Source organism: Xenopus laevis, chromosome 4L, assembly GCF_017654675.1.
Source record: "Xenopus laevis strain J_2021 chromosome 4L, Xenopus_laevis_v10.1, whole genome shotgun sequence".
In the NCBI taxonomy this organism is placed as follows: domain Eukaryota; kingdom Metazoa; phylum Chordata; class Amphibia; order Anura; family Pipidae; genus Xenopus; species Xenopus laevis.
Genome location: NC_054377.1, coordinates 69,541,390 through 69,556,772, shown reverse-complemented (window position 1 = coordinate 69,556,772; position 15,383 = coordinate 69,541,390). Strand labels below are relative to the sequence as shown.

The following is a 15,383-nucleotide window of genomic DNA, read 5'->3' as shown; positions in this document are numbered from 1 at the left end:
ATGAAAACGCTGTTGATGTCTATGGGAAAAAAGCTGGAACTGAATTAGGAGTAAGGTTTTTTCTCCATGAATTGAATCTCATCCATGAGTTTTCACTTGATCAACCATGAGATAACTTTTTCTCACTGAATTGAACCTTTTGCCCCAGCAAAACAAACCTACATGTTAGTTGATCATTTGCGCAGCATACTCAAAGGGTATGGCCAAAATTGTTGGTACTGTGTGTTTTTGTTCATGTGGGCACTATATAAATACAAAATAATAGAAAGCATGGACATTTAAAGGTATAAGGATAAGCTTACCGCTTTTCATATAGGGTCTTGGAGCTTGAAGCACTATATAAATAACTTGTACGGTTCCCAATGGTGGCATTGAACATGGGTTCATATAGAAAAGCACCTATGGACTAAGCCCACTTTTAGAGAAATTCACAAAAAATGTTGGTAATGAAAAATGTTTTATGACTAAATATATGACAATATCACAAATTTATAGATGGATTTTTACAAAATGTTACAAATGTTGTTAAAGGGGGCATTGTTATCTTTGTGACGTGGCTATGACATGAAGAATTAGTTGTAAATGAGACATTATGAGCAATATTTTTTAACTTTAAAATTACACCAGCACCATAAAAATGTCAGGCAAGCAATATTGATACTCCTGCCCAGCAATAATGACAGATTTTTCCCATTTATATAACACTTCCTTATGAAAAATCTATAACTACCAGATACCTGCTGTGAATTTGTTGTACCTAAGATACTAATACAATTGGGTGACCATAACCAGCTTCCTTACTGACATTAACCCGTTTTAGACAGAAAAGACAGGGAACTGGAAAGATAAGAATATCAAAACTTTTAATCAGTTATAAAATGATGATGATGACACTCATAAACAAAAGAAAACTCTCATAGTGTTACAAAAATATTATTCAGAAAGATAAATATTTCTACAAACAAATTAATTTGCATTTTTCTTACATTCAAGAGCCACAAATGAAACGTGTGCCAGGAATTTTTATTCACAAAGGAACAACACGGTACAGAATATCATTGTCCCTTACTTCCCAAAGAACAGTTACTGGCCAGTGGTGTAACGAGAGGTACCTAGGACCAAGGGGGAAATTCTGCCCTTATTGCCACCCCATAATTGCCTACCTGATGCCACCCCCTTATCCCTGCATTTAACAGCTGAAATTTCAGCTCAAAGTTACCAGGATTGGCTTATTGATGTCCCTGGTAACCTGGGGAGCACTGCCACCTTTAGACAAGTTTCTCTTGACTCATGACAGGAGCGCCCTTGCATGGGACCCTGTGCAAGATAAACTACTGGCTCCCTACTTGCCATTCTAAAATATTCATAGCATGGTAACCAACAATTTCTTATTCCTAGAATCTCTACCCTTTACCCACCCATTAAATAGAAATTATAACCCTAAATATTGCAGGTATATAAAAATAAATTGCATAAAACAGTCCATATGTAAACTACTGTTTCATGTAAATAAAGCCATTTGATTAAAAATATACTTTCTAGTAGTATGAGCCATTGGACAATCCAATACAGAAAGACTGCTATTTAAGTACGAATTTCCAGACCTCAGGGTCTCTGGCTTGAGACCCTATGTTTTTATTCTCTTTCACTGTAAATACATTGAGAGCTGAGACTGACTGAAAAGTATCTGGTTGGTAAGCAGTTTCATGACTATTCATTCAGCACTAACTACTTTGCACATAGAGCATGGTGCAATTTGGATTATGGGAGTAGGAGAGGCATTGCATGTGATTGATTCCTATTAGTCACTCATTACTCACAAATGTGTAATATTTGGTTTAACAGTATTGTTCCAGGTTGTTCTTTTTGCACTCTACCTTTTAGATGTTTATTTTTGCAAAATTTTAAATCTCCTGCATGCCAACCGATCTAATTGCAAGTCTCTCTCTCTGTAAGGAAACAATGCTTATAGGTAGATATGTATTTGACTACTTTAATAAATGCACAGTGCCAGGCTAGCCTATGCACAGTCTGCGAAAAAGGACTCCAACAATAGGGGAAAGGGCTCCAGAACCAGGGAACCTTGGCAGACTCATATGTCCCAATCTATTAACCTCCAGATTCTTAATCCCAAACCCGCTATACACAGACTATATATGTATATATATATATATATATATATATATATATATATATATATATATATATATATATATATAGACACATACATCATTCATTTAAAGTTTTTAAAGCAGTTTTTTTCTACTACTATATTAAAATATTTAATTATATATGCCTGGGCCCTTGACAGTTGTCAAAGGCCCCTGCAACCCTAACTGTACGGGGAAAAAAGTTAAAGTTTCTTAAGATACATTTTAAATATATATATACTTTGGTTAGGGTTAGCAATAGATAATATGGATTCTACATCTCCACTGACTGAATACCCAGGCTAAAACCTGGGTAAAGACAATCAACCTGTGACCGAGGGACCAGAAATTACTGCATCCATGTGGCGAAGAGGGGGGGATAATATTGTTTTTCACGGAAGCCAGGAAAGTGGCATAATTCCATTGAGGAGAACAGATTTAGGTCCAATACAATCCATTCTTTAAATTTTAATTAAATATCTTCAGTCTAAAGAAGGCAAACTTGCAATACCCTCACACACCCTCTCAGCAGTTATGCCATTAATAAATATGACAACAGGCTTGTAAGTACCCTCACATCAACTCTTACCACTGATGCCATTAATTATTGTAAAATGTATCTGTTGTGGTGTGGAGAAGAAGAGTTGCATCCCTCATTTCCATGATATCAGTTGACAAACATACACGTGCACAGAGAAATCCCATAACCGGTCATGCAGCTTTGGTCATGCGTCTGAGCTGAGCTCACAAAGCCATAAGACGGCTGCTATGCAAATAAAAGAAAGCAAGAAAATGGTTAGAGAGCATGTATCCCATGGTGGGAGCTCTGACAAAACATCAAAACATCAGCACACTCTGAAAAAGGTTCCCTCAACAGCAGTGGCAACAATTGAATGTTACACAGATACAGAACATCCACTTTGTATGCATGAAACAGTTCAAATAAATTATTGAAAAAGACAGCAGAAGCAACAGTGGAAGCTTTAGTAGTGCAAGGTAATGGATTTCACCTACAAAATTATAAATCCAACTGCGGTTAGAATATAGGAGGCTTGTGTCAATGCAGGCCATGAGGAGACATAAGATGCTTCCATCAGGCAGTGCTTCTAAAAGGGCAGCAAAAAGCCACCCACATAAAAGTGTTACAGTACTTGCAAAGTCAATAAAGAGTCAAACTTCCATTTTTTAGCAGAGAGCTTGGTTGGTTTAGTCAAGATCCAGAGCAGAAGGACTGAAACAGATGTAGAGAGGGAGCTGCTGGGCTAAGTGTTCTGTTGGATTCTCCTGAATTTCTTGGCAAATAGGGAATACAGGATTTTGGAAGATAGCTCATTCCATGCCATAGTCAGGAAGGAATTGTTTCCCCCTCTGATGCAAATTTGAGAGGCTCCAATGGGATTTTTTGTCTTCCTCTGGATCAACTGGCAGTTAGGCAGGTTAAAATAGAGTTTGAAGGTTGAACTTGATGGACATGCGTCTTTTTTCAACCTAACTTACTATATTACTATGTAAAAGGGCCCCCAAATTAGAGGGGGGATATCAAGGATGTTCAACCCTTGGCCTTCCAACTATTGTTAAACTAAAATGCTGTAGTTTTGTGTCATCTAAATCTCCTTTAAGTAGGTCATAGCCTTCCTCTATTGTCAGGTGCTTCCCTTCAAGTAAGAACTAGCCTTCTTCCATTGTGAGGTGATCCCTCTTCTCCAGCAATGGTGCTACCCATTACTAACCTTCAGTGCTGTCCTTTATATATCATTTTTTTCTAAGGAACAAGACATATTGCACTAGGGAACAACGTGCCAAGCAAGTGAAGAGCAAAGCATTAGGGAACGACACACCAAGCAGTAGGGGAACATGGCGCCATTCATTAGGGAACAATGCACCAAGCACTAGGGAACAATGCGCCAGGCACTAGTGAACAATGTGCCAAACAGCGTAAAAATCTATTCAGAGAACCTTTACATCTATTGCATTTTTATTAATCTGCATTTTTGTAGCCAGTTTTCACAGTACTGAATGAAAATCATAGTGTGAAAATTATATTTATATCATTTATATATAGTTTGTTTTAATCATAGTGTGAAAATTATATTTTAAAAATGCAATAATAAAAATAGTACTAAATAGTGCAATACCATGGAAATGTATATCTATATTTTATCCATGAAACAGCATTCAGATATGGCACTTTAATAGAAACCTTCAATTCAGAACTGGTTTCCATATTCATTTACCCTTGCATGCACTGCAATAATTATTCCATAGTGTCTAATACATGGTACAATGCAATTGTCTTTAGTTGTACTAAATAAAATTATGTATTGAGAATGGAAGGAAGCCTTTTACTGGCTTTCCTGATTTTCTAACATTTGCAAAATCACAAAACTGGATTTTACTGTATTATCTCCTATCATATGAGGAGCTTTCATAATCTATTATAGGTGGCATTGTCGCTGAAGGACACAGTGTGTCATCCTCGGCTTCTGACCTGGGGTTACAAAGATTACATTCCTCCTCATACAGTGCATACAGGACTCGGAAGCAGTTATCCAGCAGTGCCTTGGGACGAACTGATTTTCGTGGTCCTGTATCATCTGGTTTCCTCAGTCTTTCCATGATATCCTGAATGATTTCTGTTTGGTGCTAGCAAAAAAGAAATAAAACACTGCAATAAATTCCTAAGATCACATTGGCTTAAATGAACCATAATAATTAAGAGGGTACATATTCAAATGAAAAATCTTTTATTGTCCTTGTTTAACAAGCATCGCTCAAGTGCAAAAATTAAACAGATTGCACCGTGAAAGTGACATATTTCATGCCCTTCAGGGTACAGTACTTCATCAGAGATGATGTATTGCCTCCTGCATCCCCATAAATATCCACATTACACATGATTTTTTAAGAAAATAATTGCTTACCTTAAAGTAATGTCCAATGAGATGGTGAATAGGTGGAATTCAATAAAAACATCTTTATTGCCAAGTATCTTTAAAAACATGAACAGGTATCTTCCTAGAGGCCTTTAACTAAACCATGATGTGTCTAGTCACCTGACGTGTTTCGTGCCTCACTATGGCACTTCATCAGAGGTGGAGTCTAGTCACAGCTCTCTACCTTATATAGTGTGTATAATTAAAAGCATGTATCATTTAAAATTTATATAATACACTTTTAGTTTATCACAGGCTGTTATTTACCATTTTAATTAGTGGGAATTATATATACTGTCTTTTAAATGCGGATTAATCTCTAAGGGTATTTTCCTTATTGAAATGTATCTATACATATTCAATTTAGAGGAAACAGGAAACCTCCCAATCACTATTTAACCCTTGTGGGTGGTGAGTTTTCAGTGTGAATATCCAATATACCTCTCTCTGGTCTATTATTCTCTGCAAATCCCCTTCTCTCACTCCTAATTTGACATGTCCAATGCCTTGAAATTTCATTAAGCCAAAATTGCCATTGTGCTTTAAGATAATATGTTTGCTTATAGCTTAAGCTCTCCTATGGTTGTGGCTTGCTTGGTCAGAATCACTTAAGTCTATTGGTAATGAAGTGCCATAGTGAGGCACGAAACGCGTCAGGTGACTAGACACATCATGGTATAGTTAAAGGCCTCTAGGAAGATACCTGTTCATGTAGATACTTGCCAATAAAGATTTTTTTATTGAATTTCACCGTGGTTGTTAAGGCTTCCGTCTATTCACCATCTCATTGGACATTGCAGATTTTGGCTGGAGCGGAGTCCAGTCGGCAGGAAGCCACCACGAGGGTAACTACAGAACTGCGCACATGTAAGTGCCTAAAGTACCTTAAAGTAATACCCATTACATTTAAAGGGATTCTGTCATAATTTTTTATGGTTATATGTCATTATTTTTTATTTCTAAAATACACTGTTTACACTGCAAATAATTCACTCTACCATATAAAATTTCTGTCCTAACCCAAGTCTATTTTGTTAGTTGTAATCTTGGTGTGTAGGCAGCCATCTCAGGTCATTTTGCATGGGCATGTGCTTTCAAAAAGAGCCAGCACTTTAGGATGGAACTGCTTTCTTACAGGCTGTTGTTTCTCCTACTCAATGTAACTGAATGTGTCACAGTGGGACCTAGATTTTTACTATTGAATGTAGTTCCTAGATCTACCAGTTCACATTTAAGTTAACTTTTAGTATGTTATAGAATGGCCAGTTCTAAGCTACTTTTCAATTGGTCTTAGTTCCCAGACCCACCTCGTAGCTACACTGTTGGTTCAGCTCAATCTAGTCAGTAGCTGACTCAGGATATGGTTCATAAAGATTTACTAAATATTCATGTAAACAAGGCACCAGGGTCAGATGGAATACACCCTTGGGTTCTAAGAGAGCTTAATTCAGTTTCAGAGCTCTATTTCTGATATTCTCATACTCACTTTCATCTGGTATGGTACCTATGGATTGGAGGAAAGCTGATGTAATTCCTTTATTTAAAAGGGATTTACAGGCCAGTAAGTTTGACATCTGTGGTGGGCAAATTATTTGAAGGCTTGTTAAGGGATCACATTCAAAATGTTGTCCTAGTGAATGGCATTATGAGCAGCAATCAGCTTGGCTTTATGAAGGATAGGTCATGTCAGACAAATTTGATTGCTTTCTATGATGAGGTAAGTAAGATGCTGGACAGTGGGGTAGCAGTAGGTGTGATCTATTTGGATTTAGCCAAAGCATTTGACACAAAATTGGAGAGGCTTCAAATGGGTTTTTGCCTTCCTCAACTAGCAGTACGGTAGGTTATATATGGGCTTAAAAGGTTGAGCTTAATCAAACTTAATAGGTTACTAAATAGCTGACAAACCTTTATATTGTATCAACAGTTTAGGCTGTTTTAGCAAATAATACCCCTTGCACAAAATTAGATCTAGACACAAGGTTTTTGGTAAAATGGGGATGGAAAAGACTATTGTAGCAGGAAAGGGAGGGCCAATTTCAAATGTCATACTATGAAATATGAAGAATAGAAGTCACTGAGGTAGTAATAGCCCAGTGAGGACTGACACATTGGACATAATACAATACGTGATTAAATAAAACACTTTTTTGATCATTGAAGCACTATTGGTAAAGAAGCATTCTTGTTATATATACAGTATCACTATTTGCACTATTTCTGTTGAAGGTACCGTTATAGTGTCCAGTAGCAGTTCTTTAAAGATTTTCAGAAGTTCTGTGATGTAACCAAAGGAGGGGTGTCTGTCTGGCAATACTTCCTTGATTTTTATCAATATGTCTTCATTTACTATACCCCACAGGTAACGTAGCTCTTCTACGGTGATTCCTTGGTTAATCTGCAATAAATATAAAGGTAAAACCAATAAATCAGACCTGCAAAAATATATAATGAACTTTAAAGATATGAAAACATGAATTAAAGTCAAAATGCATGTCTAGAATAGCAAAAGTTATGTTAATTATTATAACATTACAGTATATCATCTGCACAATTTCTGATATTGTTTCAGTCCATGTAAACATTAGCACAAGACAAATGCCATTGTTTTGTGTGGAAAAAGCTTATCTGCCCATCAATAGGGTCTTCCAATGGGGCTACACCCCGAATATTTGGCCAAAAATCAGTCAGATGCAGGTTTGATTTTTACATTGGATCAAGGACCACATCAGCTCATTGATATGGTCCGTTCAGACTTCCCCATTCTGATTGTTTGGCCCTAGGGCATATTGGGGGAAAGATCCGCTCATTTGGCGACCATACCAAGAAAGCGGATCTTATAATGCACATGACCAACTTTATGCTTACTTTATTGGAAAAAAGTATAGGTCAAAATTGACTGTCCATTGCAAAATGCTTTTTTTATAATTTCATTCCTGCTTTTTTTTTTCTTTCTTTTTTTTAGCAAAATGTGCTCTGATACTTTTAAATAATTAAGATGTTAGGGAGAAATATAAAAACGAGTTTACCAGGCTGGTGATGTTTTGGCAGCGGAGAACTTCTTCATACCTAACAATCATTTTGTAATCCTTTGGAAAGTAATCCCCCTGTACCAAAAAGAAACATTCAGGTTAAATGGATACTGTCACAGGAAAATATGGGGTTTTTTTTTCAAAAAACATCAGTTAATAGTAGATTTTCTTATATTTAATTTTAAAATTTGGCATGGGGTAGACATGATATCCATTTCCCAGGTGCCCCTGAGCCACGTGACTTGTGCTCTTATAAACTTCAGTCACTCTTTACTGCTGCACTGCAAGTTGGAATGATATCACCCCCTCCCTTCCCCCCAGCAGCCAATCAACAGAACAACGGGCAGCTAACCAGATAGCAGCTACCTGACACCACTGCTGATGGATTTGTTTTCATTGCTAAAAGATAAACCCAGCTTGGGTCATGGTTAAATACAATGGGAAGGGGAGAAACAATAGCCGTGTCAAAGCAGTTCCATCCTGAAGTGCTGGTTCCTTCTCAAAACTCAGAATCATTCACAATGGCTGCCTCCACACCAATATTACCTTTAGTGGTTCAAGAATACAATTTTAAATGGTAGAGTGAATTATTTGCAATGTAAATCCCTTTAATTTAGAGCTGAAGAACTGAATATCCCCATCTTTTATATAACATATTAGGTACCAGTATGGGATCCATTGTCCGAAAACCCACTATCTCAGAATAACGAAATCTCCCATAGACTCCATTTTAATTATTCATTCATTTATTTTTTAGCAGACTAAAATTAATTACATTTTTTAGCAGACTTAGGGGCCCATTTATTGACCCCTGATTTTTTAGGGGAAAAACCAAAAAAATATTGTGGAAAAATAAAAACTCAAATTTTTAGAGATTTATTATACTCCAAAACTGCCAAAAATCCGAAATTACGCCATCTTAAACCTGTCAAGGTCATATAGAGGTCAATGGCAGGTGTCCCTTTTACAATTTGAAGATATCATGATCTGTACTGAGTTTCATCTGATAATCTGAAAAATTTAGGATTTTTTGTGTGACAACTAAAAAAATGTGAGAGATTCAGGCATCAAATCCGAAAAAATCTATTTTGTCGAGGCTTTTCCCAACCCGACTTGAGCTGATTATTTGATAAATGAGTTAAAATCATGGAATAGAGTTTGGTCGGATTTGTTTTCATTAACAAATTTGATTAATTAGAGTTAAATTAGAGTTTTAATAAATGTGCCCCTTAATGTTTGGTGATCCAAATTACGGAAAGATCCCATGTCCAGAAACCCCTGGGTCCCCAGCATTCTGGATAACAGGTCCCATACCTGTAACATACATTAGGGATTGTTTGTTAAATTGTTAGGGGTGACTTGTTTAAAAGCTGAGTTGGGCTCATTTAAGGTTCAAATTGATTGAACTGTTTGTCTTTTTGATACGTTAACAGCCTCTAGTCTTATGGGAAAGTATTTCACTAGGTGTTATTACATTTTTGTTGAGATTTGCGTTGATTTAGCCCAAGTGAATCAAAGTTGTGAGATTAGTGAGGATAGATGCTGTTATTGGGTGATCAGGCCTGACTTGTAGTTGCTATTGCAATTTACGGCAAGGTGTCCGGTTGGGTTGATGTTAGGGCTCTGTTTAGGCCAATCAAGTTTTTCTATTTCCTCTACCACAAACCAGTTAATTATGCATGGGGCATTGTCATACTCCAAAAACTGTTGCTAATAAAAATGAAGTGCGAGTGTTAAGGTTTGAGTTCACTAGAACCAAATTCCCTATTAAATACAGCCATAGACCTTTATTCCTTTTCCAAAAAATGTTACAGTATCCATTACTTATTCAGGAAGCAGAATTTCCCCAAAGTCTGCCAATTCAGATTGCCAGATGATGAAACATTATTCCAGAGAACAATACACTTTACATCAATCCAGCCAATGCTGTGTATGGTGATGTCAGGCGTGTGTGTGTGTGGCTGCTGATCCATGAAGAAAACAACTTTCTATTAAATTGCACTTGTGCTTACTTTGCTTAAAGAGACAGTTTGAAACGTAACAGTGAGTCTGCAGCATGGGATTTTAGAAACGTTTAGATACTTTTGACCATGGGGGTATGTCTCATTGAGTCACCCACAGCCGGTACATACAGTATGTCACTGTGTTACATGTATATTGTTTTCTTTTTATAGCACTAGCATTTAATACATTCATTTGACTAACTGTCTTTTCACAAACATATTGCATTCCCTCTAATTATATTGTGCACAGCGAGCACTCTTTTAAATGTAGAAGATGTTGCCTTAGAAGGATGCTGGCACAAGTATAGTACTTGATAACAAATGGAGTATAGTAGTGGGAGATTGCAAGCTGCATCCATCCCTGTTCTCCCTTGTGTAACATGTGCCCACTATATTTATAGTAACAAGCAATTGTTTAACATTTTAAAAAAACACCGTAGTTGTTTTGCTCGCCAAGGGGTAAATTTACTTACATGCGACTTTTCAATTCAGAAAGGCTCTGCCAGAACCTGGCAAAATAGACTTTGGGAGAAAAGGGTAACGTATTGTAAAGTTCACACTTTGGTAAACTCGCGGATTAACGATCCTTCACCTAAGTGAAAATTTGCCTGGTGAAAAGGCACAAAACTTCCTTAGTGCTGAGCTTTTTCACTAGCGAATTGTTTTCTTCAACTTTTAGTAAATTGGCGATGTCCCTGCAAATTGTCATTTTGGTGAATTTTTGCTAAGTGTCTGGATAGTGCTGAAACCAGGACGCAACCTATAGGAGGCTGGCAAAATACATATTTGGGTTGAGCCCAAACTTACAAACCCAGACCATTCCAAATGAATTTGAATAGTGAGCAAACAGCAATCACATCCCCATCATGTCAGTCTCATTCTATGGAATAGCATACTCTGCCACCTCCTCACTCCAGTCACATACGCACACAAAGACACAAACACAAACAGGATATCCATTCATCCAACATCTATGACAGTCTTTGTCTTTAAAGGAGAAGGAAAGCTACGGAGGCATTTTATTGCCAATAGATTAGCTGCAATAGTGCAAGCTAGAATGCTATATTTATTCTGTAGAATGTTTTACCATACCTGAGTAAAAAGCTCTAGAAACTCTCTGTTTGTTTAGAATAGGAGCTGCAGTATTAATGTGGTGTGACATCACTTCCTGCCTGAGTCTCTCCCTGCTCTGGGCTCAGATTACAGTAGAGAAGGGAGGGGTGGGGGGGGGGAACAAACTGAGCATGCTCTTGCCCAGGGCAATGAGGTTTAAGATGAAGGCAGGAAATCTGATACAGAAGCCCATGTGTACACAATAGAAGGAAAAAAATGCAGTGTTTCTTTTGACAGGGGACTCAGAGCAACATTACTTTGGGGGTTTATGGTATATTTAGATGGACCTTTCTGATAAGGCTTACTTAGTTTTAACCTTTCCTTCTCCTTTAACATCATTTCCAGCAGCAGAGTTAATCCAATTGTAAAATTACTTTCTACAATCAACCATAAAACAATTAAGTTCTATCTTCTCATTCACAAGACTCGTTCATTGTTTGTGTCCATGATGTATGGGCTTTTATAACCCACATTTCCTGTAGTTATTTTCCAGTAGAAAATTTGCCTTGCAAAATGGCGAAAAACTTCTCTAGTGCTGAGCTTTTGTCGCTAGCAAATTGTCTTCTTTGCTTTTTAGTGAATTGGCGATCTCCTTGCAAATTGTCATTTTGCCAAATTTTCTCTAAAAAAACACGCTTCGCTCTTTAGTAAATTTGCCCCAAGTGTCTGGATATTATACATATTTAGGTTGGCCCCAAACTTACAATTCCAGACCATTCCAAATGAGTGAGAAAACAGCAATCACATCCCGATCATGTCAGTCTCATTCTCTGAAGTAGCATACTCTGCCACCTCCTCACTCCAGTCACATACGCACACAAAGCCACAAAAGCATGCCCATTCATCCAACATCTATGTCTTTGTCTTTGAATTTGTCTATAACATTTCCAGCAGCAGATCTATTATAAAATTACTTTTTCACAATCAGTCACAAAACAAAAAAGTTTTATCTTCTCATTCACAAGACTCTGTTGTATGTGTCCATGATGAATGAGCTTTTATAACCCACCCTTCTTGTAGTTACACATCTTTATATTTTATTATGCTGGTCCTGCACTATGTCTGCCCAGCAGCATGTCCATTACTGTGTATGTTAACATCAATATATGCACTTTTATTCTGTACATATCAAAATTTGCATTACTGTGCTATCCACATTATTTATATTACTGTGTGCTATATACATAGAAATAAGTACATTACTGCACAAATTACTGTATTATTTATTATTATTGGTGCTCACGTAGCAATATTTACATGACACTGCTGTGCATACCCTGCAATATGTGCAATACTGAACTGTGAGTACTAAGCAATTGGTGAAATTCTTCACTGGAATTAGTATTTACCAGGCAATATGTGCTTTGTTTGCTTTACTGTATATATCCATCAATATGTGCAGTAGTATAAATGCCAAGAAATATTTGTACAACTGTACTGTCATACTCAACAGCTGCTGTGGAATCTGTCTTTTATAGTATATAATAAAGCTGCCATTACAGATGTGTTATATTTACTGTTGTGTTCACAGTGATACTTGTGTAGGAAACACTGGTAATGCTTAAACAACTTACACTGAAATCTCAATTTTTACATACCCTGATTTTAAGTTTTCCTGCATTTTACATAGTTTTTGTGGTCCCACCAATTTATAATGCATTTTAATTTATGATTTTCTCCCCCCATAGGCTAACCTTCGTGCTGCAATGCTCAACCCTTACAAATATTGTAGTAAAATCGACTCCTGTGCTTATATCCTTTGAGTGCGTAAGGAATATGTTGCTTTGACACAGTTCCTTGATTTTACAATGTCCCAGATTTTACATTATTTTTTTCTAGTCCCCTGAAAAAAATTAAATGGGGGGCTGGGGGTTCTACTATATTAATAGAGCTCCAACATGGCAGACGTTTGCAAGAAGGAATTATATCTAACCATAGAGATCCAGTAGAAATGAAGATAGAAAAGCACATCCATTAACAGAGAGAATACATATTTATGGAACATCATTTAGACATGCAGCTCCCTCTAGTTATACACAACAATTACCAGGTAGGTCAATCGCTTATCATAGAGTAGTTTGTCATTTAATGCACGTGTGACTTGACACCTTTTGTAAATAACTGCTGTTCTCCCCAGAGCTAGAATACCTGTAAAACAAAATGAATTTTATGAAGGTTAGTGACAACTGCAAGGGATATTTGGTGAACACAATTTAAATTGCCAATATTAAAATACATCACAAAATCAGGAAAATTAATAAATAAATATTTTTTTATTTGCCAGTCATTAAACTGCACTTTTCAATGTGGATAGGACTTTTTAAGCTTGAAGAGGTAGGGGGTCTTGCCACAAAATAACTTTGATATTGTACAACATACACTGTACTATAGATTGCTCAATATTTTCTCCACTGGCAGATGAGTCACTAAAATATTTATTTGCGTCACAAACCTTATGTTATGCTTAATACAAAGAAATATGGCCTGTATTGAGCATATTATTATGATTAATAATTTTTCATAACCTTACACATCACGGTTGCTTAGCTCTGTATATTAGTGTCTACTATATCTGAAGCATAACCTTTACTCATAGTGCTCCCAAAACATTAATGGCCTCAAACTGAGGTCAAGGTGTAAAATGCCAAAAAGAAATAACCAGGCCAGTCATGGAGATTGCAAAGAAAAATCTAGGTAGCCCCCTTTCAACATAAGATTAATGATGAGCGAATTTTTTTTTGGCAGCCATGGATTCGCAGTGAAATTGCACATTTCACAATCTACAATTTTTTTGTTAAACTGTGGCAAACATTTTCCACAGAAAAATTTGTTGCCTCAAAAAAGTTGCAGAGACAAAAAGTCGCCATTAGAAAAACACCCAAAAGAAAAAAAAGTCAGTTGACTGTAATGCATTTTGAGAAAGAATATTTATTGTGTGTAATAAAAAATGTTGATGCCAATTTTCCGCAGTTTTGCTAATTTTTTCACAGTTTCACAAATTTTTTGACAAAGTGAAACAGGACAGATTCGCTCATTACTACATTAGATGCCCTAGTTCTGCAGCACCACACTTTTATGATACTATTACAGGTATGGGAACAATTATTTTTAATACTTCTACATTTTTCCGTATAAGAGATCTAAAACCTTAAAGGGATCCTTTGACATTTTGTCAATTTCCCAGCTGCCCTTGGTCATGTGACTTGTGCCTGCACTTTAGGAGAGAAATGCTTTCTGGCAGGCTGCTGTTTTTCCTTCTCAATGTAACTGAAGGAGTCTCAGTGAGACATGGGTTTTTACTATTGAGTGTTGTTCTTAGATCTACCCGGCAGCTGTTATCTTGTGTTAGGGAGCTGCTTTCTGGTTACCTTCCCATTGTTCTTTTGTTTGGCTGCTGGGGGGTAGAAAAGGGAGGGGGGTGATATCACTCCAACTTGCAGTACAGCAGTAAAGAGTGATTGAAGTTTACCAGAGCACAAGTCACATGACTTGGGGCAGCTGGGAAATTGACAATATGTCTAGCCCCATGTCAGATTTCAAAATTGAATATAAAAAAATCTGTTTGCTCTTTTGAGAAATGGATTTCAGTGCAGAATTCTGCTGGAGCAGCACTATTAACTGATTCATTTTGAAAAAAAATATTTTTCCCATGACAGTATCCCTTTAAAGGAAAACATGTATAATCACTTACAGAAGTATACTGGGTCAATGCAGTTTTCTTCTCGCAGGAGCACCAGCCTGGGGTATCAGGTAAGCTATTATAATCACTAGGGGTGCCACTGATTTTAACTTCCTATGGGTCTGCTAAAAATCATTTAAATATTGAATAAACTCAATAGGATTGTTTTGCCACCAATATGGATTCCTGCAGTTTAGATACCATCAAGTACAAGGTATTGTTTCATTATTGGTAACCTAACTAAGTGTCTTTGACACAAAATGCGTCAGACATGAGTAGTTTATACCAATAAAGATTTCTATTTTTACTCCACTCCCTGCGTGACCTTTTGAGTGTCTTGCTCCAACATCTTTGCTTTCTTATATACTGTTTCATTATTACAGAGAAAAGGGGAATCATTTTTAAAAATTAGAATTGTTTGTTTAAAATGAACTCTGTGGAAGATCGCTATCCCCTAAGTCGGAGCTTTCTGG

The 15,383-nt window shown here is 36.8% G+C and overlaps 1 protein-coding gene across 4 annotated transcripts in view; it reads right to left on the bottom strand.

The window, feature by feature from the left end:
• Positions 1–2,219: 2,219 nt before the first annotated feature.
• il34.L (interleukin 34 L homeolog) overlaps positions 2,220–15,383 on the bottom strand; it is a 32,218-nt gene continuing 19,054 nt past the window's right edge. For 3 of the 4 annotated variants that reach the window (XM_041590252.1, XM_018258080.2, XM_041590251.1), the window contains 5 exons: positions 13,279–13,379; positions 8,113–8,190; positions 7,317–7,481; positions 4,639–4,793; positions 2,220–2,916 (listed from right to left, as the gene is read on the bottom strand). In XM_041590252.1, the coding sequence (XP_041446186.1) occupies positions 2,895–2,916; positions 4,639–4,793; positions 7,317–7,481; positions 8,113–8,190; positions 13,279–13,379 (521 nt within the window). In that variant the 3' untranslated portion in view covers positions 2,220–2,894. The remainder of the gene's footprint in view (positions 2,917–4,638; positions 4,794–7,316; positions 7,482–8,112; positions 8,191–13,278; positions 13,380–15,383) is intronic. The other variant, XM_018258081.2, reaches the window with a different exon arrangement.